A 27,552-nucleotide genomic window follows, 5' to 3' on the forward strand; every position below is an offset into this window, starting at 1 on the left:
CAGCTCAGCCTAGCCGGAGCGCCCCGCTTCGGTGCTGGGACTGCGAGTCCCAGCAAGCACCGCCGGGCGCAAGACTTCCGGTCTGCCGTCTGACGTCTTCCCCCGCCACTGAATCGGAAGTTCTGGCTGGCAGTTGCGTGGAAATGGGCACTGGTGGGCAGAATGGTCTTCGGCCTGGCAAAGGGAACACCGAAGGGGTTACAGCGGGAAAGGGGAAGACGGATGAGGTGACAGTGACTTCGAATACTGATGCCTCGGCTTCCTGCCAGTACAGGTGCATCGAATGCAACCAAGAGGCCAAGGAATTGTACCGAGACTATAACCACGGCGTGTTGAAGATAACAATCTGTGTGAGTTGTCAGGGGTGGGGTGTCCTTGGGGGAAAAAATGGCGCAGCGAGATTTGGGGACCGTGAGAGACCGTGGAATCTTTGCCAGCTTTTTAGGGTGATCAAAAATCAACGAGTTTCAGAGTGCTCTAATACAGACTCCAGTTCGAGGCTTGACATTTCCGTTCCGGCTCAGTCGAACCTTTGCATGAATACCTGTAGCGGTAGGGAAGTGCTGCCTACAGCACTTTTCCCATACGGCTCGTGTTTGCTGACCCGGGCGAACAAATCCTCGGACGGAGATGGATGCATGCGTTGTGCAGAGAAATTTAAAGATCTGATTAGGCTGGCATTTGGGCTCCCGTCAAAACTATTTCATTCTTATTCTCCCTTTGATTAGACAAATGTTACCGTCTTAACACTTCATAACCTACAGTAAATTCTCCTAGATTATTTTTTCAGGTTTCATGAACATACACTATTATGTACGAAGCACTATGCTGGACGTTGATGATATTAAAACCAAAAACGAGGAAGTAAAAATACTGTTTTCGAGGTGTTCCATAGTCTGTTTACAGAGAATAACTTTATGTTTTAAAAAAAACACAAAATTGGAGGTTCTTTGGGGGACATTAGCGAAGAATCTCTCACAATATAGGCAGTCAATACATTTTTGTCCCCTTTCTGATCTCCTGATGACTTTTTAATAATTCTTATTTCAAAAACATGGCAAGAGTAATATGCAAGGGAGTCAACAGGGTGAAGGTGCACCTGTTTCTTGTCAGCCATCATATTAATAATCATTCTTGTGCCTGCACTCTCAATTTCCTGTTCTTCTTTGAAATTGTTTCTCTCATTTGGCAAAATTGAAACGTATTCCCTGATCTGACCCTACTCCCTTGCTACTGAGCTTTGCTGGGGAGAAAACACCTTAAATTCATGACCACTAACCTCAGGTATGCCTTGATACCATCTGTCCATCATGGAACACTTCACTAGTCCATTCATGTTCCCACTCCTTTGAACAATACCCTGTCTCTCCTCAAGTTTCACATATATCCTCTCCTGCTTCGCTAAGAGAACTTCCACAAACTATGCAACACATAAACCCAGTACTAGTGTTCAAAATGCATCTGCTCAATCTTCCCTTCTGTTACTAAGAATGAACTATTCATAAACATGTCCAAGGCCAATGCCTCCACTCATGCACCACCCTCTTCCATTTACTTCAGGACACCCCTATAACAGTACTCTTCTGCTCTCTGCTGATCATTTCATTAACATAAGTACTATCATTTCTTCCATAAAAAAAAAAAAAGAAAAAAAATCTTGACCCCACTTCCTTCTTTAGCTCCTGTTCTTTCTTCTCCGTTTGACAGCAGAAATTCTTTAAAAGATGTTTTCACTTGTTCTCTTTATTTCCTCTCCTACTTTCTCTTGAATCTACTTGAGACAGGCTTTCTTCTCCACTCCAGGCTCATCCCTGCCCTCCACTAGAAACTGACCTTGTTAAGATCATCATTGACTTCCACTTTGCTAGTCATTCCCAGTTAACTGTCAGCAGCATGTGCCCCCCTTGCTTCCTCCTCCCCATAAATGCTATGATCACTTGCCAGGACACCATAATCTCTAGATTTCTTCTTAATCTTGCTGGCTTTTTTCTCTCAATCTCCTTTCTGATTCTGCCTCACCTCCCTTCCTATCTCTTAACCATGGAGTACCGTGATGCTTGGTTCTTGTTTCTGTCTGTATACTCTCCTTTGAAGAATTCATTCTTGCTCATGGCTGTAGATACCATCTAAATGTAGAAAATTCCCAAATTTATACCTTCAGCCTTAACTCCCTTGAACTCCAGACTCAAATATCCAGCTACATACTTGACTTCTCCATTTGGACGTAACTAATCAAGGAGAAGGCAATGGCACCCCACTCCAGTAGTCTTGCCTGGGAAATCCCATGGATGGAGGAGCCTGGTAGGCTACAGTCCATGGGGTCGCGAAGAGTCGGACTCAACTGAGCGACTTCACTTTCAGTTTTCACTTTCATGCATTGGAGAAGGAAATGGCAACCCACTCCAGTGTTGTTGCCTGGAGAATCCCAGGGATGGGGGAGCCTGGTGGGCTGCCGTCTATGGGGTCGCACAGAGTCAGACACGACTGACGCGACTTAGCAGCAGCAGGAGCAGCAATCATCTCAAACTTTCAAACAGTTAATGGCAATTCTATCATTTTCATTCCTAAGGCCAAAAAATATAGTCACCCATGATACTTCTCTTTCACGTTCCTTATTCAGTTGCTCAGCAAGTCCTGTTAACTCTATCTTCAAATTACGTTCAGAATCGTCTACTTCTCATCACCTCTACAGCTACAAATGTGGTCCACATGCCACTGTGTCTCATCTGGGTTATTGTCACAATTCCCAGGTGGCCTCCCTATGTCTCTTTGCACCTCATGACACGGCAGCCAGACTGATCCTTTTAAAATTAAGTTAGATTCTGTTATTCCTTTGATCAAACCGTCCAGTGACTTTCATCTCACTCAGAGTTAAGGCCAAAATCCTTGCACTGGTTTAAGGCCCCCTTTTTTGTCCTGCACTCCCATTGGCTGCCTCATATTTCGTAAACCAGGAGAGTTCCTTGCCCAGAGACTTTGCACTCTGCCTGGAACACTTTTCTCTCTTGTGCTGCATGGCTAATTCCCTCACCTCCTCAAGGACTTTTCTCAAATATCTTATCACAGAGGCTTACTCTAACCACCCTATTAAAAATGATGATCTCCCTTTCAAGTCTGGTAAACTTTTATCACCTTTCCCTGCTTTATCTTTCTCCATAGTATCTATTGTCTTCTAATATTGTCTGTAATTGACCTTATTATTGTCTGTCTCCTTCCACTGGAATGTAAGCTACATAAGGGCAGAGATTGTGTATATTTTATTCATTAATGTGGTTGGATCACCCAGGACAGTGTCTGATACATGGTTATTAAATAAGTATTTGTTGAATGAATGAACCATTTCTAACTTTTTAGATGATCATATCCTTAGCCATCCTGGTCTGAGGGAGAGAAAAGTAAGTTATATGTGGTCTGAACTTAATGACTTTGGGCTAGTCCAATTAAATAGCCCATCTGAAAGATGACAGTCACATAACTATGAATATTGTTTGTCCAAAGAAAAGCTAGTAAATGCCCATGCATTTTAGTTAGCAATCATTATTAGTATAAAATAATTTATATTTTTAAAAATTACTGGCATTAGGCTAACAACAACAAAATCCCTCTCAAACCATCAGACGCTGGTTTCTCTATACCTTTATTTATGTAAAGATAATTACTGGATAGCTATTTAGGTCAACAGCTATACTATCACCCACTTCCCTTCACCCCCAGACTCCCAGCATTACACCTTCTCACCCAGGAGACAGATTTTAGAGTAATATTTGGAATATTGAATGGTGGTACTATACATTTTGAATTATTGTACACAATCATTCCATAATGAGATGGAGTTTGTACTAACCTTGTTTATATTATACTAATGCTTAGTAATATGCATAATTCCATTACTCAGAAAAATCATTCATTTGGTGCCAGACTCTGAAAATTAAACCATAAAATAATTAATTTTTTAAAGGCTGTCCAAAAGTCCTGTGATTAAAAGTAAAAGAGTTTTAGATATCATGTTGTTTTTTATATATGATGAAGCTACAGATTTTTTTAAAAATTATTATTCTTTACTTACTTGTGGCTACGCTTGATCTTCATTGCTGCATGAGGGCTTATTTGCGGTGAATGGGGGCAATTCATTACAGTGAGTGGACTTCTCATAGCGGCAGCTTCTCTTCTTGTGGAGCACAGGCTCTTGGGCGATTGGGCTTCAGTAGTTCGGGTGTGCAGGCTCAGTTGCCCTGAAGCATGTGGAATCTTCCCAGACCAGGGATTGAACCTGTGTCCCCTGCATTGACAGGCAGATTCTCATCCACTCTGCCACCAGAGAAGTCTGACATAATGCTATTTGTTGTGGGAAAAATATCAAGTTTCTAGGTGGTTACAGTCAGTAACTTATATGTACTTTGGTCTCTTCTCTGCTGTATTTGGAGTCAGCAGTATACTCAACTTGATCTCCTCACAGTATTTTTTTATTCTAATCTCCCATCCCTTTGCTCTTCTTGCTTTTCTCTTGCCATTCCTTCCAGCTTGCCTATCTCTATTTCTTTCATTATTTTCTAATGGAAGCATGTCCCTTGTTTTCAGTCACTCTCTCTACTTCAGCATTTCACAATTTATTATAGTTATGTTAAAGATATTGTACTTTTAATATCCTGTAGAGCCTGACCTGTTTTAACTGCTCAGATATTTGTTAAATCCATTATGGTAACAAAACAAGACTCCTTTGAGATTGTCCCAAGTTTTAGTTCTGTTCGGGACAACAGGAGGCAGCTTTCATCTCTGGTTGCTGGGTGCAAAGATGAATAAGACAGCACTACCCTCGCAGGAATGGAAAGTTTCATGGGTTTCACTTTTCAGATATGTGCTTGCTTATTGTGGAGTTGAAGTTAAAGAGATTTGAGAATGAGTGGGGAAGGGAATTGTCCTGGAGATGATGGGAAGGAAGAAGCAGCAAGAATATTCATGAAAAAAAAAATGACCAATTCATATTCTGAAAGAGATGTGATGCATTGTAGAATTAGAGAACATAGCAGCAGAAACTAAGTCATATCCATGTTAAGACTGAGCTGGTGGAAGCAGTATTTGAGTTTACTGGGTGTTCATGGTCCCTGTCCTGTAGGGATTTCTTGGAAGACAAACTTCTCTTTCAGGATACTTGACTATTAATAGTAAATTATATAGAATGGAGCAGTTTTGCCAGACTCATTCAGTTCATTTCAATCACTCAGTCGTGTCCAACTCTTTGCAACCCCATGGACTGCAGCACACCAGGCTTCCCTGTCCTTCACCAACTCCCAGAGTTTACCCAAACTCATGTCCATTGAGTCGGTGATGCCATCCAACCATCTCATCCTCTGTCATCCCCTTCTCCTCCTGCCTTCAATCTTTCCCAGCATCAGGGTCTTTTCCAATGAGTCAGTTCTTCACATCAGATGGCCAAAGGACCAGAGTTTCAGTTTCATTATTAGTCCTTCCAATGAATATTCAGGACTGATTTCCTTTAGGATGGATTGGTTGGATCTCCTTGGAGTCTTCTCCAACACCACAGTTCAAAAGCATCAATTTTTCAGTGCTCAAGCTTTCTTTATAGTCCAACTCTGACATCCATACACAACTGCTGGAAAAACCATACCTTTGACTAGATGGACAATCGTCGGCAAAGTAATGTCTCTGCTTTTTAATATGCTGTCTAGGTTGGTCATAGCTTTTCTTCCAGAAATAAGAAACCTTACTTACTCAATTTAGCTATCTCGCCACAGGATGCTTTACTATATTTGTGGTGTGTGTGTGTTTGTGTGTGTGTGTGTGCATGGTTTTACTCATTACATTCAAGGTGAAGGAAGCACTCAAATGAAAAGCAAATAATAGAGGCAGAACAAGGGAAAAATTCAGCCTAAACTGATAGGGAGGGAACAGCAGACTTTAATGAACTCTCAGTATTTCTAAAATCCGCAGCACGCTAGGAAGGGAAGCTGAGCACAGCACATAGCATGTCACGTGACACCAGGAGCGCCTCTTCTGTTCGGTTTGTGTCACCCTGTGCTTATTCCATTGTAGCACTTTTAGTAGCATGTTTATTTCCCTTCCCCTTCTAAACTGTCTGAGCCACCAGGGCAGTGCTTCCTGGGTAGCTCAAAGGGTAAAGAATCTGCCTGCAGTGTGGGAGACCTGGGTTCAATCCCTAGGTTAGGAAGATCCCCTAGAGAAGGAGATGGAGACCCGCTTCAGTGTTCTTGCCTGGAGAATTCCATGGACAGAGGAGCCTGGTGGGCTGTAGTCCATGGAGTCTCATAGAGTTGGTCGACGGGGCGGCTTTCACTTTCACTTTCTAAACTGTAAGGTCCTTGAGATTAGAGCTTATGTCTCAGGGTAGGTATCCAGCACTGTGGATATGCCTGGTCCACAGAAATGGCCAAGTAAAGAGAGGCTATTGCTCTGAGTGTAGTAGTCATTCCAGACACATTTGTCAGGTAAGTGATTGCAAAAGGAATAGCTATGCTGCCCTGTCTCCTGCTGCTGGCTTCTGCCTCCCTCCTTCTGAAATATGTCCAAATCCCATCTTAGACTTTTCATGCTGTCAGGAGATGGCTTTCAAAGAATTTTTAAAGGACAGAGAGAAGATCCCTGACCAGTCTCTGGTTTCTTCATCTTAAAATGAAGTAGCATCTCTGGCCTTCCATTCTTATTTATATAAAGACAGGAAGTATTCTCCACGTGAGTAGCACAGGGAGAAGATCCAGAAAACTGCTGTGTTGTGTATATATAATTTCTGATTCTGTGGCTTCTGTTTAGACACTGGCTTTCTCTTTGCTCAGCTAAAAAACCTAACCTGTTACACCTCAGATCTATTCAGTTCAGTTCAGTCCAGTCACTCAGTCATGTCCGACTCTTTGCGACCCCATGAATCGCAGCACACCAGGCTTCCCTGTCCATCACCATCTCCCAGAGTTCACTCAGACTCATGTCCATCGAGTCAGTGATACCATCCAGCCATCTCATCCTCTGTCGTCCCCTTCTCCTCCTGCCCCCAATCCCTCCCAGCATCACAGTCTTTTCCAATGAGTCAACTCTTTGCATGAGGTGGCCAAAGTACTGGAGTTTCAGCTTTAGCATCATTCCTTCTAAAGAACACCCAGGGCTGATCTCCTTTAGGATGGACTGGTTGGATCTCCTTGCAGTCCAAGGGACTCTCAAGAGTCTCAAGACTCTCAAGAGTCTTCTCCAACACTACAGTTCAAAAGCATCAATTCTTCAGCACTCATTTAGGTGGATTTAAATTCAGGGTACAGAGAAGGCAATGGCACCCCACTCCAGTACTCTTGCCTGGAAAATCCCATGGACGGAGGAGTCTAGTAGGCTGCAGTCCATGGGGTCGCTCAGAGTCGGGAACGACTGAGCGACTTCACTTTCACTTTTCACTTTCAGGCATTGGAGAAGGAAATGGCAACCCACTCCAGTGTTCTTGTCTGGAGGATCCCAGGGATGGGGGAGCCTGGTGGGCTGCCATCCATGGGGTCACACAGAGTCGGACACAACTGAAGTGACTTAGCAGCAGTAGCAGCAAATTCAGGGTAATAGCACATCTCCCTTCATTGGTTCACCTGATGACTAGACAAACACACACTTCTTGTAATGACGTGAGTGAAATGGAGAAACTTGGAATTGAATCTAACTCTTTATGACATTGGGAATGCAGGGTTACTGTTCTTCAAGGCACTCCATTTTTCTTCTAGCACTTTGATGTAATCAAAAGGTCTTCCTAGTATGTTTGCATATCCATCATTTCTTGTATTTCTACTTTATCCTCTCAGAGTTTTGAAATTGTTCTATTTTTTAACTGTAGCCATTAGTTTATGCAGGGACTAATAGCCCTGCAACTTTGTAGCTAATACTGATTCAGATGTTGCAATTCTAATGAGCTTGTTCCTGTACTTGCATTTTGTATGTTCTAATGGCATTGGGGTTTCATAACATTGTAATTACCTGGCCAAAAGGAAAAAAAAAAAAGCCATTTAATAGGAATTACTGAGGGCCCAAGGGCCTTAATTTGGGCAACTCAGAACCAGGCAGCACAACCCAGTTCCTTACATACAGCCAGCGGTCTCCAGGGTCTACTATAGCAGAGAAAGACCATTTTCTTGCCATTTTCTCAATGGAGAAAAAGAAAAAGGCTCTTTTTGGTAGGGCCACCCCAGGATTCCTGCCCGCCTGTATCTCTCAGAAGTTCTGGGTGTAGGGTTACTTTTCTGAACCCCTTTCTCAAAATCATATTTCAAGAGCCACAAAGTTGGAGCCATCTAGTCAACAGGCAATGAACTTACTGTACATTCTGAGCTTGTTTATTTTGTAACAGTTCCTACAGACTGAAAGTAGCATTTTCTGAAATATTTTCCTGCCTGAAATGTCTTTAAATCAAATATCTTTTTTAGCTTTTTAATATGAGGTTAAAAGATTAATATTTTTACCCTAGAAGATTATATTTACTCATTTGAAACCAAGGCTTGTATAGATGAACATTTTATATCTGAATGGAAGTTTCAATAAATGCTCGTGCTGGGTTGCTCAGTAGTATCTGACTCTTTGCGACGCCATGGACTGGAGCCTGCCAGGCTCCTCTACCCATGGAATTTTCCAGGCAAGAATACTGGAGTGGAGTGCCGTTTCCTTCTCCTTTGGGAATCTTCCCCAACCAGGGATCGAACCTGCGTCTCTTACGTCTCCTGTATTGGTAGGCAGATTCTGTTACCACTAGCACCACCTGGGAAGCCATCTTTAAATAAATGCTGTTACAACCTTGCTGCTAAGTCGCTTCAGTCGTTTCCGACTCTGTACGACCCCCATAGACTGCAGCCCACCAGGTTCTGCCATCCCTGTGATTCTCCAGGCAAGAACACTGGAGTGGGCTGCCATTTCCTTCTCCAATGTATAAAAGTGAAAAATGAAAGTGAAATCGCTCAGTCATGTCCAACTCTTAGCGACCCCATGGACTGCAGCCTACCAGGCTCCTCCGTCCATGGGATTTTCCAGGCAAGAGTACTGGAGTGGGGTGCCATTATTGCTATACAGATCCAAAATAGAATCTGCTGCTTTGAAATCCTCTAAGATTTAAGAATGTATGAATATATTTTTTCTAATATTGTCTTGCATTATTTCAGAAATCCTGCCAGAAACCTGTAGACAAATACATCGAGTATGATCCTGTAATCATCTTGATTAATGCTATTTTATGCAAAGCCCAGGCCTACAGGCATATTCTTTTCAATACCAAAATAAACGTAAGTTGTGATAATTTTTTTTTCTAATTTTGCTTGATGATTTTGCGTTTTGAAATAATAATACTTTTGAACAGAATTAAAGAACATTATTTAAAGAAAGAAATTCTAACAAGAGTGAGTCTTTCATAGGCAATGTTTGGAAATTTCTGGAAGTAGCAGGCATTGCTTTTTAAAAAGGTGTGCAATGTCTAGTGTGTATTTAAGAACACGGTCGCTGGCAGGAAGTTGACAAACCATCATCTGGCTTGCCTTTTTAGTAGGTTACCTTTTGAAACAGATGTCAATAATTTTGAACAGAATAAAATTAAATATAACCTGGTAGGGAGAGAATTATCCCTAAAACTAAGCAAACACTAAAAGAAAAATATTTTTTAAATGTAACATTGCACGGTATACTCTGCTATTAAGGGAATGGCTGATTGGTTTAGTTGCTAAGTTGTGTCTGACTCTTCGTGACCCCACGGACTGTAGCCCACCAGGCTCCTCTGCCCATGGCATTTCCCAGGCAAGAGTACTGGAGTGGGTTGCCATTTCCTTTTCTAGGCATCTTCCTGACCCAGGCATCCAACCCACATCTCCTGCATTGCAGGTGGATTCTTTACCATTGAGCCACCAGAGAAGCCTGTTGAGGGAATATATGAGATGAAAAATCAGAAAAGTCCTAATAGATACAGTTGAAATTTTTTTTTTTCAAATGTACAATTTAATGAATTGACTTGAATATTCTTAATAGTTTGGCTAGGATTGACAGATAAAATACAGGACACTTAATTAAACTTGGAAGTCAGATAAACTAATTTTTTAGCATATGTTCTAAATATTGCACAGAACATACATACATGAAAAAAGTATTTGTTGTTTATTTGAAGTGCATATTTAACTGGATGTCCTGCATTTTTATTTGCCAAATCTGGCAACCCTAATTTTGGGCTAACAGGGACAGTAACAGTGCAATTTATTATCCCTGTCCTCCTTGCTGCTGCTGCTAAGTCACTTCAGTCGTGTCCGACTCTATGACCCCATAGACGACAGCCCACCAGGCTTCGCCGTCCCTGGGATTCTCCAGGCAAAAACACTGGAGTGGGTTGCCATTTCCTTCTCCAATGCATGAAAGTGAAAAGTGAAAGTGAAGTCGCTCAGTCGTGCCCGACCCTCATCGACCCCATGGACTGCAGCCCACCAGGCTCCTCCGTCCATGGGATTTTACAGGCAAGAGTACTGGAGTGGGGTGCCATTGCCTTCTCCGCCTGTCCTCCTTCCCCCAAGTTAAATAACCCAAGCTGTTTTGTAATATAATTGAAGTCTCAGACTTGCCTATACATTAGAAACACCTGGGGGAGTGGGTGGGGGCACCAGTTAATTATTCCAAGCCGAGGCCTCACCCAGAACCAGTTAAATCAGAATCTTTGGCAATGGGATCCAGGCATGAGTATTCCTTGAATCTCCCTGCTGCTCTGCTAAGTCACTTTAGTCGTGTCCGACTCTGTGCGACCCTAGAGACAGCAGCCCACCGGGCTCCCCCGTCCCTGGGATTCTCCAGGCAAGAACACTGGAGTGGGTTGCCATTTCCTTCTCCAATGCATGAAAGTGAAAAGTGAAAGTGAAGTTGCTCAGTCGTGTCCGACTCTTATCGACCCCATGGACTGCAGCCTTCCAGGCTCCTCCATCCACGGGATTTTCCAGGCAAGAGTACTGGAGTGGGTCGCCATTGCCTTCTCTGCTGAATCTCCCTAGTGGATGCCAAAGTGCAGCCAGGAGAAGCAGTGTGCTCATGGGGCAGCCCTAGAAGCTCACACCCATGCTTATCCCTGGACCACATCAGCTTTGCACACACACTTTCTCTTACCCACTTTACACAGATAAATTTCAACAAGTAGGAGAAATGTATAGAAAAAAGCCAGTTTTTGTTGCCTAGCATTTTCTGTTTTTGCCAAAATTTCAGACTCTAAAACTTTCAACTGATTTGCCACTTTTAATTGCTGTCTTTCACTATTTTAGTTTATACTCATCCAACCTAGAGGCATTTTTTTAAAAATTCATGTTCAGACTAATAGTTTCTTATGAGGTGTCATGAAATCTTAAGATTAAATGTGTTTATTGCTGCTTCCACCCATCCTGAGTCACATAAATTTTTGCTTGATTCTATGTATCAGACAAATGTTGAGAATATAACAAAGGATGAAGTGAACTGCTATTTAAAGCAGTGATTCTTAAGGAGGGGTGCACATTAGCGTTCACCCTCTGCCTGAGTGTTTCACACACTCAGGCTGCCTGGGGTATCCTTCTGCAGATTCTGAATCAGGACTGGGGCCTAGACATTTGTATTTTGAAAAATCTCTCCATGTGATGCTTCTGCTGAACATTGCTGATTAAAACCTAGTGGTTACATACTGAATACAATTTGCATTTAACTGGGCAGTTTCTGAATTTGAAAAGCTACTAGATCGGACATTCTTCAGAACCGATAAAAGTTAGCTGTGTCTGTGCTGGTCAATATTAAGTAGTTGTTTCTTTACCTGCTTGAATGGCAATGTCTTTTTGACAGATGCACGGAAAACTCTGCGTATTTTGTCTGCTTTGTGAAGCATACCTGAGATGGTGGCAGCTTCAAGATTCCAGCCGAAGCATTGATCCTGATGATTTTATCCGATACGCTAAGGAGTGGGATTTCTATAGAATGTTTGCAATTGCTTCTCTAGGTAGGAAGAAGCCATGCTTTCTACTATTATTTGACCGACTATTTTGATTTTAAAATTAAGGTGCATGGTTTTAATCATTGGTAAGAGGAGCTAGCTAGAGGACTTGAGACTAAATTTCAGCTCTGCCACTAATCTGCTAGGTGAGTTTGTCTAAATTACCTGCTTTTTAACTTTTGTTACCACGCATAGGTCATGGAAATAATTATGCTTATCAGATACACGTGTTTCATAAAGTATTTTGAGACACAGTATCTTAGGTACAATTCTTCAGTTTAAGTTATGATTATCTAATCTGAAGATTACTTGAATCTCATCTTTATTAAAACAGATTAATAACTGCCAGACATTATTCAGTGTATTGTACTAATTACTATTATTACTAATTACAATAGTTACTAATTACTATACTAATTACCTACTCATATACTATGTGCAGGGAAAGGGCTACTCCCCAGAATTCTTTGAGTTCTGAAATTGCTTTTCTACAGAATTTGAAATTTGTGACTTAGGTCAGAATTGGGTTGAATTCATTCCTGTGACTATGTTATTACTGACTGGTTTCTATGCCTTTCTACTTCTAAAACCTTTTTCCTTATACTGAAATATTATTTTAGTACTATTAAGTCTCCATGCCTGCATGCTAAGTCGCTTCAATCACGTCTGACTCTTTGTGACCCTATGGACTGTAGCCCGCCAGGCTCCTCTGCCCATGGGATTCTCCAGGCAAGAATCCTGGAGTGGGCTGCCGTGCCCTCCTCCAGGGGCCTCTTGCATCAGCAGATTCTTCACCACAGTGCCGCCTGCGCACCACTGCAGCGTCGTATTTCTGGACTCTGTGTCCTTCATTCCTTGTTCTCGGGCTGCCCTCACTCCCTTGGCCCTCTCATCCAGTCCCAGTGGCTTTAAAATTCATCTATCTGCTGAGGATTCCCAAATGTACATCATAATATTAAAAACTTCCTTGAACAAATCACCTAAACCAAGAGCTATAACCTAATATAATTTTAAGCTTTAAAGCAAAGCCTCTTAGAATTGCTATAGATGAGCTGCTTTATGTCTGTAATTAAAAAGCAAAACAAAACAACAAACTAACCAAGCTTGTTTTCAAATAGTTTGGAATTTCTGTAGCACTTACTCTATAGTGGCTGTTTTGACACTTGAACAGAAATTTTTTCTCCTATTACATTTATATGTGTCTTAATCTAATCCCTAGTTAGGTTGCAGATCCCTAAAACAGCTTATAAAGAATGTCTTACACAAATCTAGCATTTTATAACTTAAAAACTGTTTCTACAGTATCATCAACTCAGTTTTCACAACCATCCTCTTTGGTAGCTGGGTTGGGTTGCCTTCCCTATCTGCAGTTGTCAAAGTACAAAAACAGGAAGGGCCAGTGGTCTCCCTGAAGTTCCCCCAGCAGGTTAGCGTCAGTGCAGAGCCGGGGAAGGTCTCCCGGTGCCCCGTCTCTTGTTTTCCCCGCTGCAGTTCTTTCTCCACCGCTGCTCCTCCTGAACCCATCTGATGTGTGAAAGCTCTAAGGGCTAGGGCTCTCTAATACCTGCCTGTGAAAGACTGTGTGCAGCCCAAGGGCGGGGGCAGCTTCCTCAGTCTCCCAAGTTCTAAGCTAGAAAGGCGTGATGCAGTCTGCCGTTCCCTCCAGTGCAGGAAACCCTTTTCTTTTGATTCCTGCAAGACTGTGTCTCCAGTGACAGGAGACCACCCACCATTGTTATTAGATGGTTCTTGTGAGGAAGTTGTGTATTTTGATTATTTTCATTATTATCAGTTAAAAACCCAGGATATATAATCTGCCTATTTGAACAGATCCTTGCAGTGGACGAGCCCTTAAGTCGTTTTGAAGGGAGATGGTGTGTTTCCCCTGAAGACTATATCAAATTGCATGGGGGCTAACCATCCTAAATTACATTTATGGATCCTGAAAGTGAAAGTCTCTCAGTCATGTCCAGCTCTTTGTGATCCCATACAGTCCTTGAAATTCTCCAGGCCAGAATACTGGAGTGGGTAGCCTTTCCCTTCTTCAGAGGATCTCCCAACCCATGGATGGAATCCAGGTCTCCCACATTGCAGGTGGATTCTTTACCAACTGAGCAAACAATCAGGAAGCAAACAATCAGGAAGGTCCCACCGAGTTGCAATCCTAATTATGGATCCTAATTGACCCAGAAGTGAAGTGAAGTCGCTCAGTCGTGTCCTACTCTTTGTGACCCCATGGACTGTAGCCTACCAGGCTCCTCCATCCCTGGGACTCTCCAGGCAGGACCACTGGAGTGGGTTGCCATTTCCTTCTACAGATCTTTTCAACCCAGGGATCGAACCCCAGTCTCCCGCATTACAGGCAGAGGCTTTAGTTTTATCCTATTACTGCATGCCCCGCTTCTGCTGATTGGAATTCAGATGTCTCTCATCCTTGTTTGAGCTCTGGTATTGTTCTGCTTTGTTGCTGTTGTTCAGTCACTCAGTCAAGTCCAACTCTTTGCGACCCCACGGACTGCAGCACACCAGGCTTCCCTGTCCTTAACTATTTCCCGGATTTTGTGCAAATTCATGTCCATTGAGTTGGTGATGCCATCCAACCATCTCATCCTCTGTTGTCATCCTCTCCTTTGCCTTCAATCTTTCCCAGCATCAGGGTCTTTCCAATGAGTTGGCTCTTTGCATCAAGTGACCAAAGTATTGGAACTTCAGCATCAGTCCTTTCAATGAAATTTCAGGGTTGATTTCCTTTAGGACTGACTGGTTTGATCTCCTTGCTGTCCAAGGGACTCTCAAGAGTCTTGTCCAGAACCACAGTTCAAAGGCATCAATTTTTCAGCTTCAATTTTTCAATTTCAAAATCATTTATATTCTTTCAAAATATAAATGTATGGATCAAACATAGGCTGACGGATTTCTAGGTAATAATTTTTGATAAATGGCAACTTCTGGAAGAATGTGGGTGGAAAATGGAAAATGGAGCAGAAAGGGCTAAACAGAGAGAGTGGGCTGCTCCATGGCAGACCATCAAGATAAATTGTTAGACACTTAATTATTTAATGTTTTTTTAAATTAATGACTTGCAAGAAGATTTACAGGTGTTTGAAATGAAATAATTTTGGCTTGCGAAATAGAAAACATTAAAGGGGAGAAAGATCTAATGCTAGATCTATAAAGGGTAGCAAAACTCAAACCCAAGAAAAGCAGAAACACTGAAGAGACACGCTGCAACCATCATCAGTTTATAAATGAGTCTGTAAAGCATCAGCCAGTTTAAAAATTTGAAGACTTCTGTGTCGACTGAGCGACTTCACTTTCACTTTTCACTTTCATGCATTGGAGAAGGAAATGACAACCCACTCCAGTGTTCTTGCCTGGAGAATCCCAGGGACGGGGGAGCCTGGTGGGCCGCTGTCTATGGGGTCGCACGACTGAAGTGACTTAGCAGTAGCAGACAGCGTATTAAAAAGCAGAGACATTACTTTGTCAACAAAGGTCCGTCTCGTCAAGACTCTGGTTTTTCCAGTAGTCATGTATGGATGTGAGAGTTGGACTCTAAAGAAAGCTGAGCGCTGAAGAATTGATTTTTCTGAACTGTGGTGTTGGAGAAGACCCTTGAGAGGCCCTTGGACTGCAAGGAGATCCAACCAGACTATCCTAAAGGAAATCAGTCCTGAATATTCATTGGAAGGACTGATGCTGAAGCTGAAACTCCAACACTTTGGCCACCTGATGCAAAAAAACTGATTCACTTGAAAAGACCCTGATGCTGGGAAAGATTGAAGGCAGGAGGAGAAGGGGACGACCGAGGATGAAATGGTTGGATGGCATCACCAACTCAATGGACATGGGTTTGGGTGGACTCCGGGAGTTGGTGATGGACAGGATAGCCTTGCGTGCTGCAGTCCATGGGGTTGCAAAGAGTTGGACAGGACTGAGTGACTGAACTGAACTGAACACACTTATTTCGATTCTTGTTGACATATCCATCACATATTACTATGAAAAAACAAACAGTAAAACCTCTAAAAACATTTCACTTAATGACTGGAAACATCTATCTTCAGGACAATAATAGAATGTGTGTGTATGGATGAAAGTCAGTCAGTCATGTCTGACTCTTTGCACCCCCAGAGACTGTATAGCCTGACAGGCTCCTCTGTCCATGGAATTCTTCAGGCAGGAATGCTGGAGTGGGTTGCCATTCCCTTCTCCAGAGGATCTTCCCGACTCAGGGATCAAGACCCAAGTCTCTTGCATTGCAGGCAGATTTTTTACTGTTTGAGCCACCAGGAAAGCCCAATAATAGCATTGACCCATATGAATCCTAATTACGGACTACGGCTCCTAATCACCTATATTTGGAACCTCTTTATTTTGGCTAGATTCAGTTATAGAACATTTTAGAAGGAATACAGTTATTTCTCCTACTATGTAATACACGTGTTCCAGAAAAAAAAAAAAAAAAACAAAACCGTGATCCTGTAGAAACCTAAATAACACAGCTTATAGGAGAAAATCTTTTTGCCTTTTCATAATATGTTCATGGGGTTCTCAAGGCAAGAATGCTGAAGTGGCTCACCATTTCCTTTTCCAGTGGACCATGTTTTGTCCAGTTTGATACTTTTGAACTGTAGTGTTGGAGAAAACTTTTGAGAGTCTCTTGGACTGCAAGGAGATCAAACCAGTCAGTCCTAAAGGAAATCAATCCTGAATATTCATTGGAGGGACTGATGCTGAAGCTGAAGCTCCAATACTTTGGACACCTGGTGCGAAGAGTTGATTCTGGAAAAGACCCTGATGCTGGGAAAGACTGAAGGCAGGAGGAGAAGGGGACAACAGAGGATGAGATGGTTAGATGGCATCACCAACTCAATGGACATGAGTTTGAGCAAGTTCCGGAAGATGGTGAAGGACAGGGAAGCCTGGTGTGCTGCAGTCCATGGGGTTGCAAAGAATCAGAGATGACTGAGCGACTGAACAACAGCATAGGAGAAAATAGAATTAGGGACAGACCAATCAAAATGTATGCAGCTGGGTAGTCAGAGCACTAACAATCTTATTAATAACAATCTTAATAAAATAAAGCAGTTAAAAGATATTGTTAAATTCCTAATTGGGAACAGAACAGATTGCACTCTGTTCTGACTGTGGGATACCAGGGGAACTATTGCTTCTTCTAGTCTGGACTCTGTCTCTTCATGCTTTCTGGAAGGATATGGAATTAACACTCAAAAAGTTTGTTAAGATGAATACGGAATGTTTTTAATTTAGGTAACAGACCATTCAAGGTCTTATGGCTAAGAGGCACTCCATAAAGAGTAGGTGAATCAACAACAAAAAACATCTTCATATGTAATTCCTAGGCTATGTCCCATCTTCCAGATTTAAAAGCTTCCATTCTCCTCTCTGTTTCTCTGTGGAGATCTCTAGGAGTAAAAATGCTTAAACAACCTGATTTCCTAAAAGGAACTTCGGAAAGTTGATGATTACAATTCTTCCAGAATTACTTTTTCTCCAGAGAGCGAAATACTTCATGAAAGAATTATCAAAATGTGTCGGAATTAATACCAGCAGGATTTGACACAAAAGACAGGGGTTATTTAAAAAATAATAACGAGAAAGAAAGAAAATTTTATTTTTTTATTATTAATTTTTGTAATGACTGGTTCTTTAAAATTTAATTAATTAATTTTTGGCTGTGCTGGGCCCTCACTGCTGTGCAGGCTTTTCTCTAGTTGCAGTGACCGGGGTCTGCTCTCTGGTTGCAGTGTGGGCTTCTCGTTGCAGTGGCTGCTCTTGTTCCTGCACATGTGCTCTAGGGCACAAGGGCTTCAGCAGTTGCAGCATGTGGGCTCAGTAGTTGTGGCACCTGGCCTTAGTTGCTCCGTGGCATGCGGGATCTTCCTGGACCAGGGATCAGACCCATGTCTGCTGCATTGGCAGGCAGATTCTTTACCCGTAAGCCACCGGGGAAGCCATTATTATTAATAGTAGTATTTATTATTTGGTTGCACTGGGTCTCCGTTGCTGTACTTGTCGGGCTGTCTCTAGCTGCGGCAAGCGAGGGCCGCCCTTTGTTGCTGCACGTGGGCTTCCTACTGCTGTGGCTTGTCATGTTGTGGGGCACAAACTCTAGGTGCCCAGCCTCAGTGGTCATCACACACAGGCTTAGCTGATCCATGGTAGGTGGGATCTTCTCAGACAAGGGATCGAAGCCATGTCCCCTGCCTTGGCAGGTGGATTTTTATCCACTGTACCGCCAGGGAAGTCCATAAAATTTGATCTTGATAAACATTTCTTTTGTCATCAGCTGATAGGCTGTATTTTGGAATTGTGGTTTATTTGTTTTTAGGGGGCTCTGGTTTGGATCGAGACATTTGTATCTTTATTTTCCATTTCTTCCTTAGAACAGACTGCCTATTTTATTGGCATTTTCGCTTTCCTGTGGGTAGAACGACCCATAAGAGCGAAAGAAAAACTCAACTTCACTTTGCTGCTGAAGGCATTATTGTTATCTAGCTACGGAAAACTCTTGCTGATCCCAGCTGTGATTTGGGAACATGATTACACACCCCTGTGCCTCAGACTCATTAAAGTGTTTGTCCTTACGTCAAACTTTCAGGCAATCAGAGGTATGTTTACATCTTACTCTTTTTTCTCAGCTTTCAACCCATATACAATCTATAAAGCCTTGTTTCTAGAGTACAGTTTTTATATAACCTATTAAACACTGGAACTCTTTGTAGAATAATAACAGTGCCTAACATTTTCATAGTATCTTATCCATGGCACATATTCAGAATTAGTTCAGTTTAATCACATGGTACTTTTTAGTTTTCAGAATGCTCCCTTATGCATTGCATCCATCCTGTGGGGTCAGCTATTGTTGTTGTTCAGTCACTCAGTCATATCCAGCTCTTGCAACCCCATGGACTGTAGCCCACCAGGCTCCTCTGTCCTTGGGATTTCCCAGGCAAGAATACTGGAGTGGGTTGCCATTTCCTTCTCCAGGGATCTGCTTGATCAAGGGATCGCACCTGTGTCTCATGCATTGGCAGGTTCAGGCAAGTCCCGTGGAGTCAGTGCTGCTGCTGCTAAGTCGCTTCAGTCGTGTCTGACTCTGTGCGACCCCATAGACGGCAGCGCACCAGGCTCCCCCGTCCCTGGGATTCTCCAGGCAAGAACACTGGAGTGGGTTGCCATTTCCTTCTCCAATGCATGAAAGTGAAGTGAAAGTGAAAGTGAAGTCATGTCCGACTCCTAGCGACCCCATGGACTGCAGCCTACCAGGCTCCTCCATCCATGGGATTCTCCAGGCAAGAGTACTGGAGTGGGGTGCCATTGCCTTCTCCGAGTCAGTAGGGCAACTATTATTACCTCTACTTTATGAATGAGCTCTTAGTGACTTGTCCAAAGTTACATGGCCAGGCAGTTGTCAAGCCAGGCTAGAATGCCAGGTATCTGCCTCACAACTCAGGAGAATTCTTACTACACTGAGGAAGGGTAAAGCAGCCCTGCGTGTCATCTTTTATCCCATACATTGTGAGAAGTGCTATTGTAAATGAGTATATTAATATGATATTTCTTATAATGCTTAGCATCTTGTAAACTATAAAACCAAGAGTATCCATTTTTTTCCTGCTATTCTCTTTATAACCTTAAAATCTAGCTTTTAGTTTCCTGTTTAATATTCATGCGACTCTGTCTTGATGAGAGCAGGAGAAGCTTGGTGTTTTTGTTATCAGCAGATGCTTTGGTTCTCCCAAAAGCTTTGCAGATGGAAAGGTAACAATATAGATTAATAAGAACAAATAGAGATTTTCTAAGAAACAGTTTTACGAAACCATTCCATTCACACTGCCACACAATTTACATGCCAATTTCATTTAAACTCTTAAGAACTTATCAGTTGCCTTTTCTTTTTCAGTGACCCTAAACATCAACCGCAAGCTCGCCTTCCTGGCCATCTTGAGTGGCTTACTGGTGGAGAGCACCATGGTCTATTTCTTCCAGAGGATGGAATGGGCTGTCGGAAGTGACTGTGCCATCTATAAATCTCAAGACTTTTGAAGAGGTACAGAGCATCTCTCAGTGTTCTTGCAGCCAGACAGGTGTCCTTCTCAAACTAGACAGATGTCATTGCAGAACACATAACCCCCCTCCCGACCCCAGCACCTGGGTACCTCGAGGTCACCTCTGTCTCCCTGGGGGACGCTAGGGTTCTGCACTCCAGTTCTGTTGTCACCCTGAGTGGCATCAGCAGCTATGTTTTTATTTCCGGGTCCCTGTTCTCACAGCTCTCTAACACCTCCCTTCCAGCTCACTCCCACCAAAACGTCAGACGCTGAAGTCTGTCCCGCTGACAGCTGTCTCCCACCCTTTCCAACCATTCTGCTCCCTCCCTCCCACCACCCCTGCCTTCTGCTGCCTTTTTTACCTCTCTCCCCCAAACCTCTTACTTTCCTTTACCTTTGTCCCATTTGCCTCTCTCTTAACTGCCTGGAACCTATAGGCAGCTTGCATCATCCTCCATTAGTCCCTTGAAACAGCCGGTTCCCTGCCCTCCTATCAGCGTCCTCCTTAGAGCTCTTGGGGTGAGTCCATCAGCCCTTTTCTCTGCTGAGCTTGGCAGGTCGCCCCTGCGTCTGCACAGAGCGCGGCTGGGTGTGCTCCTCTGTCTTGAGGTCACCTCTACGGACCCCTTTCCCTCCCCCGCCCCCACCACACACACAGTGGCCTTGGAGCAGTTGTCCTGAAGTCTTCCCCGCCTTACGTACCCTCGTGTCTGCTCTCACTTTGCTGAGAGTGGAAACTTACCACGGACTTCCCGAGTTTCCTTTTCCCTTCAGCACTTGCTTGGTCATCTGTCCTCTTTCTTCCTTCCGTCCCTCCTGTTCCGGCACTATGCTCAGCTTGTCTTCCTCTCCAGAGCTGAGTACAGCCTGAAGGTATCCTCCTGCCTCTGGTCACTGTCAGCCTCTGGACCACCGCCAGCCCCCCACAGTCTGTGTTGGGGTGGCTGATCGGGTAGACATAAAGGAGTGGCAGGTGGTGAGGAAGGGAGGGAGCAGGCAGGGTAAGCTGAAGCAGCTCTCGGGCACCCCCCTCACCCCACAGGCGCAGCTCTGAGCCTTCTCTGCCTCTCCTCAGCAGCCCTCCCGCCCTCCACGCTCAGCTCACCCGCTTCCTCTCCGGGTCCTCAGAGACACTGCTCCTTCTTCACCCTCTCTCCTCCGCAGTGACTCCTTCCCCTCTGCCAGCAGACGTGTGCAGCTCTTTACTTTAGACAGGCTGCTCTGACCCTATTTCTCCACTGCCTCTCCTCTTTGTAAAACACACTTTCTCCCCAGTTTCCCGAGTCAGTGCTCTGATAACAGAAAGCAGCCAGCCCCCAGCTCTGCCAGGGCCCTGCTCACTGCTCTGCTCCAGAAGCTGCTGCCATCCCAGACAGGCCGCCTGCGCCCCTCCTGGCATCCGACCTTCCTTTTCCCTACCCCTGTCTGTCTCCCATGTCTTGCCTCAGCCCTCCACTTTTCTCTCCTGCCTTGCAGACACTTGGCTTTGGCAGCAACATGGCTTGACCCATCTAGGGCAGGTTGCTTCCAGATCTTTCCAGACCCGATACCTCCAGTACCCGCCCTCTGCCAGGTCACTCATGCCCTTCCACTGCCTTCAAGATAATTCCAGGACAGCCTCGCTATTACCTCTAAAATTTAACTCAGTATCCCCAGCCTTCACCAAAACAGAATCTTCCTGATAGCCTTTCTTGTTATTCTTAGTTTTGTTTTTTTTTAATATTTATTTATTTTTGGTTGCCCTGGGTCTTCTGCAGTGCATACAGCTTTCTCTAATTGCAGCGAGGAGGGCCTTCTCATGGTTGCAGTGCTTGAGCCGCTCACTGCGGCGGCTTCTCTTGTTGAGAGCACAGGCTCTATCTAGGTGCATGGGCTTCAGTAGTTGTAGCAGTCGGGCTCAGAAGTAGTGGCACACGGGCTCAGTTGCCCCGTAGCATGTGGAATCTTCCTGGACTAGGGATCGAACCTGTGTCCTCTGCGTTGGTAGACAGATTCTTATCCACTGCGCCACCAGGGAAGTCCCCTGTGAGCTTTTCATCTTGTCACTCAGCCCCCAGCTCAACCCTCATCATCTCCTATTTCAAAGTTTGTAACAACCTCCTTACCGACCTTCAGTCCATCTTCACAGAGCACCACTTCTGGCGCCTCTCTGGATTCTCCACCCCTTCTTCCTGTTGGCCAGAGTTTCGGTCCCTTCCTGAGCAACTGCTTTCAGTTTTCTGTGAGTGTTAGTGCTCATTCCTCCTCTGCGGGCAGGTTTCTCCACTACCCTTTCCTCATCGCCAGACAGATCACACTCCTCTCCACTAACCAGATTCAGTCACCTCTGCCTCTCTGAGGAATGAAGACTGTCCAAAACTTTGAGTCTGTCACGCCTGCTCCTTCCAGTGAGCTCCTAGGGCCCCGCCCAGTCACATTCCCAGAGCTCCTGAGACTGTCCCAGTGCTGAAGGCCTTGCCCCCACTTTTTTTGTGCTTCTGCCTTTTGAGCTATCCAGTATAATTTCTGTGAGGAGAAGGTTCCCTGTCTTGAGCAGCCGTTTGAAAGCCATTTTCCTTTTTAGGTTATCTCATGTTTTATACTTGTTTACACTTTACATTAAAATGCCGTGTATTTATGTCTACCTCCCTCAACCTGGTTTGGTGCCTGGACAGACCAGGCCTGAGGTAACGGTGTCTCCTGTAGTACAGAGCCTGCCCTAATAAGTATTTGTTGATTTGATTTTTTGCGGAATGTGCCACTCTAAATACTGTTTTTATTATCCACAGTTTCGTTTTTTACTGTCTGTGGCATGACTGGTTGCATCTGTAAAATAGAAGACGTAAAAATACAAACCAGTCTTCTCATTATTGTTGTGTAAAATGAAGCAAAGCTTTGGATATACTTCCTAAAAAAGAAAGCGACGGTTATGGCATTGGGAAGTGCTAACCCATGTCAAAACAACTAAACCACGTACGGAAACACTCACACAAACACAAGGAATGTTGCTGCGGGAACTAATGTATGCAACGAGTGAAGATTATACATTATGGACGGTTCAGGTAAGCGCTGGAACTGAAGGAACATGAATTCATGAGTCACACAGAAGAAAAGATCTTTGTTCATGGCTTTGACATATTTATATCTTTTTAATTTAAATGTTAATGGTTAAAATAATACTTTGTATTCTTACAAGAGAAATACTTTTTTCTCAATAAACTCACAGTAAACTGAGCTTTTGTGAATTTTTAATTCAGAATCTTCCCCTGTAACTAAGTTACTCTTAAAGTCAGCTGATTCAGAAATAAATAACTAAAAACAACTGAATTGTACATCTAACGAGTGAATTATATCTCAGTAGAGCTGTTACTAAATAAACAAACACCGCCTCTCCTTTTCTGTCTGCCTGCTTCCCTCTTTGTTCTTTCACGTATTCATTCCCCAGGTACTGAGCGCCTAGTCTGTTAGGGTCACGTATTCATTCCCCAGATACTGAGCGCCTAGTCTGTTAGGGTCAGACAGTATGGATGCAGCAGTATCCATAGAAGACGGCACCTGGGCTCTTGACACTTACCGAATAGTGATGGATTTAGAAATAGGAGGAGGTAACTGTAGGTGACTGTCTTTTTATCAAGCGGTGAGCATAGGCTATTCGGGAAGGGCAGGGTGGGAACACCTGTTCCAGACAGAAGTCAAAAATGTCTTCCAAGGGAAGGGGAAAGGACAGAGCTTTCCAGTAGCCTGGAAGAGAGGACAATGCACACACTCGTGGAGGGCAGAGTGCCAGTGGGCACAGGCTGGGGCGAAAGCAAATGGTCCAGCTGGGTAGAGTGTGAGCCGTGGGAGTTCCACAGATGATACATGGAGGACGTATATGGTTTGGATTATGAAGGGCCTCATGAGTTGCAATTTATCCCAAGGATGATGAAACCAATACAGAAAGCTGAAGAATCCAAAGTAAAAAAACGGGCTTCCCAGGTGGTGCTAGTGGTAAAGAACCTGCCTGCCAATGCAGGAGACACGTTTGATCACTGGGTCGGGAAAATCTAAAGAGGGTATGGCAACCCACTCCAGTATTCGTGCCTGGAGAATTCCATGGACAGAGGAGCCTGACAGCGGGCTACAGTCCATAGAGTCACAAAGAGTCAGACACGACTAAAGCGACTTAGCACACACAGCTCAGCAAAGTAAAAAAAAACAGGACAAAACCCATTGGAATAACATCACGGAGTACTCATAGAATGGAGAGGACTGTTGAGCACCAGATGGAGCCTGTCAGTTTAAGGAGAGGAGAAAACGTGGTTCAAAGACACAACCAAAGGGAAAAAAATCATTTAAAAAACAAGTATGAGGGGAAAATGACTTAAAAAATACACTGATCATAGCTTTTCAAATCTTTGGCTAAGATAAATAAACTGCATCATCTATTTATAAATTTATATTGTCTACATCCCAGTCTGTCTTGATCACCATAAAGGTATTTGTTAAGTTTTAAAGACAGGTGTTCAAAACCCTTTTCCTGGGTGCCGGTGAGGTGTCCCTGAGCAGTAGGTAGCTAAGTGCAGCAGAATGGGTGGGTGGGAGGGACAGCCAGGGAAACCCATCTCATCAGCTATGATCTTAGACTCCGTTCAGTGTATTTATCACATCACTTGTTGGAGTGAGAAAGGGCAAGTCTCCAGGAAGAAGGCAGAGAGGCTGTCTTCCAGGTCACGTTGAGAGTGATCTCCCATGCCCAGGCTAGGCCCCACTGCCCAGCCCAGGAATTCATCTTCTCTTTATGCTTTTTTTCACAAAAACGTTGAAAGAATTGTACAGTGAAAACATCTGTTCACCACTTAGATTTTACAGTTGTTAAATTTTGCCCTATGATTTCTGAGACAGCAGAACTTAGAATTATGCTGGGAAGATGAGGTAGGGGTGGTGCTTGGTGCTTTAGAATGATGTTTGTTTTCCAAGCCATTCCTCTCTCCCAGTCACTGAAACATGGTCTGACAACAACAAAAAACGTATTTATGTGAACATTTTCTTGAAGGTATAAAACTTAAATTACTTTCAGATATCCATAATTTTATTGAAAAAGCATATGCATCCCCCAAGCCATTCTAGAAAATTACCTTATAGCCACAATCGTGGATCAGTTATGGTCACAGTGGCTACCCAGCCTGTTGATGACGAGTTTTCAACACACCAAGTACCAGAGAAGAAAAAAATACTCAGTTTATGAGAGCACAATGTAGATGAATAAGGCACAAAGAAAATAGACAAGTGGTCTTCTGTTAAAAGATTTTCTATCAAAGTGTTTGAAGCCCTTCGAACTAAATTAGGAAGAAAACATCATAGTGTCCATGAGAGCCAAAGAAAGCATGTTTTTAGCTGTTTACAACAAGACAAGGCAAACATCAATCGAAAAGTGGAAGATACTTTAGAAATCAGTCTTAGATGAAGGAATTGGAGCTTAGAATGGTTCAGGGATATGCTCATGGTCACACAAGCATATAGTGATACAACTGGGACTAAAACCTAGGTCTCTACTTCTAGTTTAATAGAGGATCCCTGGGTCTCTCTTGGCCTCCACTTGTAGTCTAGTGGAGGATCCCTGGGGGATCCTTGGGTCTGTCTTGGTCTCTGTTACATAGTCTAATGAAGGATTCCTGGGTATATATATTAGTTTCCACTTTTAGTCTAATGGTGGGTCCCTGGATCTATATTAGTCTCCATCCCTCATCTAATGGTGGGGACTGGGGTGGTTAACCACATCATTCTTTGATAAGAAAAAAGGTAATGTACTTCAAACACAGTTAGGGACAGAGAAAAGAGAGTTTTAAATACGGAACTCAAATGCCTAGGACCAGATTAAATATTAGTCCTGTGGCTACAAGGAAGAAGCTGTTGAAGAAGATGAGCATTTTATTGTATTCTTTCCTCAGAATTGCTGTGATCCTTAAGAGTTGGGTCATTACTTTCTGATACCAAACACATCTAACCCTAACCTTAAAAGATGATGCTATGAAAATACTGCACTCAATATGCCAGCAAATTTGGAAAACTCAGCAGTGGCCACAGGACTGGAAAAGGTCCATTTTCATTCCAACCCCAAAGAAAGGCAATGCCAAAGAATGCTCAAACTACCACACAATTGCACTCATCTCACACACTAGTAAAGTAATGCTCAAAATTCTCCAAGCCAGGTCTTCAGCAATATGTGAACCGTGAACTTCCAGATGTTCAAGCTGGTTCTAGAAAAGGCAGAGGAACCAGAGATCAAATTGCCAACATCTGCTGGATCATCGAAAAAGCAAGAGAGTTCCAGAAAAACATCTATTTCTGTTTTATTGACTATGCCAAAGCCTTTGACTGTGTGGATCACAGCAAACTGTGGACACTTCTGAAAGAGATGGGAATAGCAGATCACCTGACCTGCCTCTTTGGAAACCTGTATGCAGGTCAAGAAGCAACAGTTGGAACTGGACATGGAACAACAGACTGGTTCCAAATAGGAAAAGGAGTACGTCAAGGCTGTATATTGTCACCCTGCTTATTTAACTTCTATGCAGAGTACATCATGAGAAACCCTGGGCTGGAAGAAGTACAAGATAGAATCAAGATTGCTGGGAGAAATACCAGTAACTTCAGATATGCAGATGACACCACTTTTATGGCAGAAAGTGAAGAAGAACTAAAGAGCCTCTTGATGAAAGTGAAAGAGGAGAGTGAAAAAGTTGGCTTAAAGCTCAACATTCAGAAAACGAAGATCATGGCATCCAGTCCCATCACTTCATGGCAAATAGATAGGGAAACAGTGGAAACAGTGTCAGATTTTATTTTTTGGGGCTCCAAAATCACTGCAGATGGTGATTTCAGCCATGAAATTAAAAGAAGGTTACTCCTTGGAAGGAAAGTTATGACCAACCTAGACAGCATATTAAAAAGCAGAGACATTGTTTTGTCAACAAAGGTCCATCTAGTCAAAGCTATGGTTTTTACAGTAGTCCTGTGTGGATGTGAGAGTTGGACTATAAAAAAAGCTGAGCGCTGAAGAATTGATGCTTTTGAACTGTGGTGTTGGAGAAGACTCTTGAGAATCCCTTGGACTGCAAAGAGATCCAACCAGTCCTTCCTAAAGGAAATCAGTCCTGGGTGTTCATTGGAAGGACTGATGTTGAAGCTGAAACTCCAATACTTTGGCCACCTGATGCGAAGAGCTGACTGATTGGAAAAGACCCTGATGCTGGGAAAGATTGAGGGCAGGAGGAGAAGGGACAACTGAGGATGAGATGGTTGGATGGCATCACCAACTCAATGGACTTGAGTTTGGGTGGACTCTGGTAGTTGGTGATGGGCAGGGAGGCCTGGCGTGCTGTGGTTCATGGGGTCGCAAAGAGTCGGACACGATTGAGGAACTGAACTGAACTGAACCATAACCTTATTTACAATACAAAGTTGGTGACTCATTCTGAAGGGAAAGTTAGTAACCCAAGATGAAATTAAAATGTTCTCTGGCTGAGAAGCCAGTAGAGGAAACACACTGCA

At 43.5% G+C, this 27,552-nt stretch overlaps 1 protein-coding gene across 2 annotated transcripts; it reads left to right on the plus strand.

Annotated features, from left to right (window-relative positions):
• The first annotated feature begins 86 nt into the window (after nucleotides 1-86).
• Nucleotides 87-23,418, plus strand: ARV1 (ARV1 homolog, fatty acid homeostasis modulator). Of its 2 annotated transcripts, XM_027531117.1 has the most exons (6): nucleotides 88-350; nucleotides 9,150-9,269; nucleotides 11,815-11,968; nucleotides 18,373-18,597; nucleotides 19,893-20,039; nucleotides 22,809-23,418. In XM_027531117.1, the coding sequence occupies exons 1-5, from the start codon at nucleotides 144-146 to the stop codon at nucleotides 20,033-20,035; spliced, it is 849 nt and encodes a 282-aa protein (XP_027386918.1). In that variant the 5' UTR covers nucleotides 88-143; the 3' UTR covers nucleotides 20,036-20,039; nucleotides 22,809-23,418. The 2 variants fall into 2 exon arrangements, with proteins under 2 accessions (XP_027386919.1, XP_027386918.1); XM_027531118.1 differs by lacking the exon at nucleotides 9,150-9,269 and having other exon boundaries at nucleotides 87-350.
• The last annotated feature ends 4,134 nt before the right edge of the window (nucleotides 23,419-27,552 follow it).

This window comes from Bos indicus x Bos taurus, chromosome 28, assembly GCF_003369695.1.
Source record: "Bos indicus x Bos taurus breed Angus x Brahman F1 hybrid chromosome 28, Bos_hybrid_MaternalHap_v2.0, whole genome shotgun sequence".
NCBI classification, from domain to species: Eukaryota; Metazoa; Chordata; class Mammalia; order Artiodactyla; family Bovidae; genus Bos; species Bos indicus x Bos taurus.

Excerpts from the sequence above, each read along its gene's own strand:
- ARV1 (XM_027531117.1), top strand. The coding sequence starts at position 144 with ATGGGCACTGGTGGGCAGAATGGTCTTCGGCCTGGCAAAGGGAACACC. Across the intron at positions 351-9,149 it reads TGTTGAAGATAACAATCTGT|AAATCCTGCCAGAAACCTGT; the intron begins GTGAGTTGTCAG and ends GCATTATTTCAG. Across the intron at positions 9,270-11,814 it reads TTTTCAATACCAAAATAAAC|ATGCACGGAAAACTCTGCGT; the intron begins GTAAGTTGTGAT and ends TCTTTTTGACAG.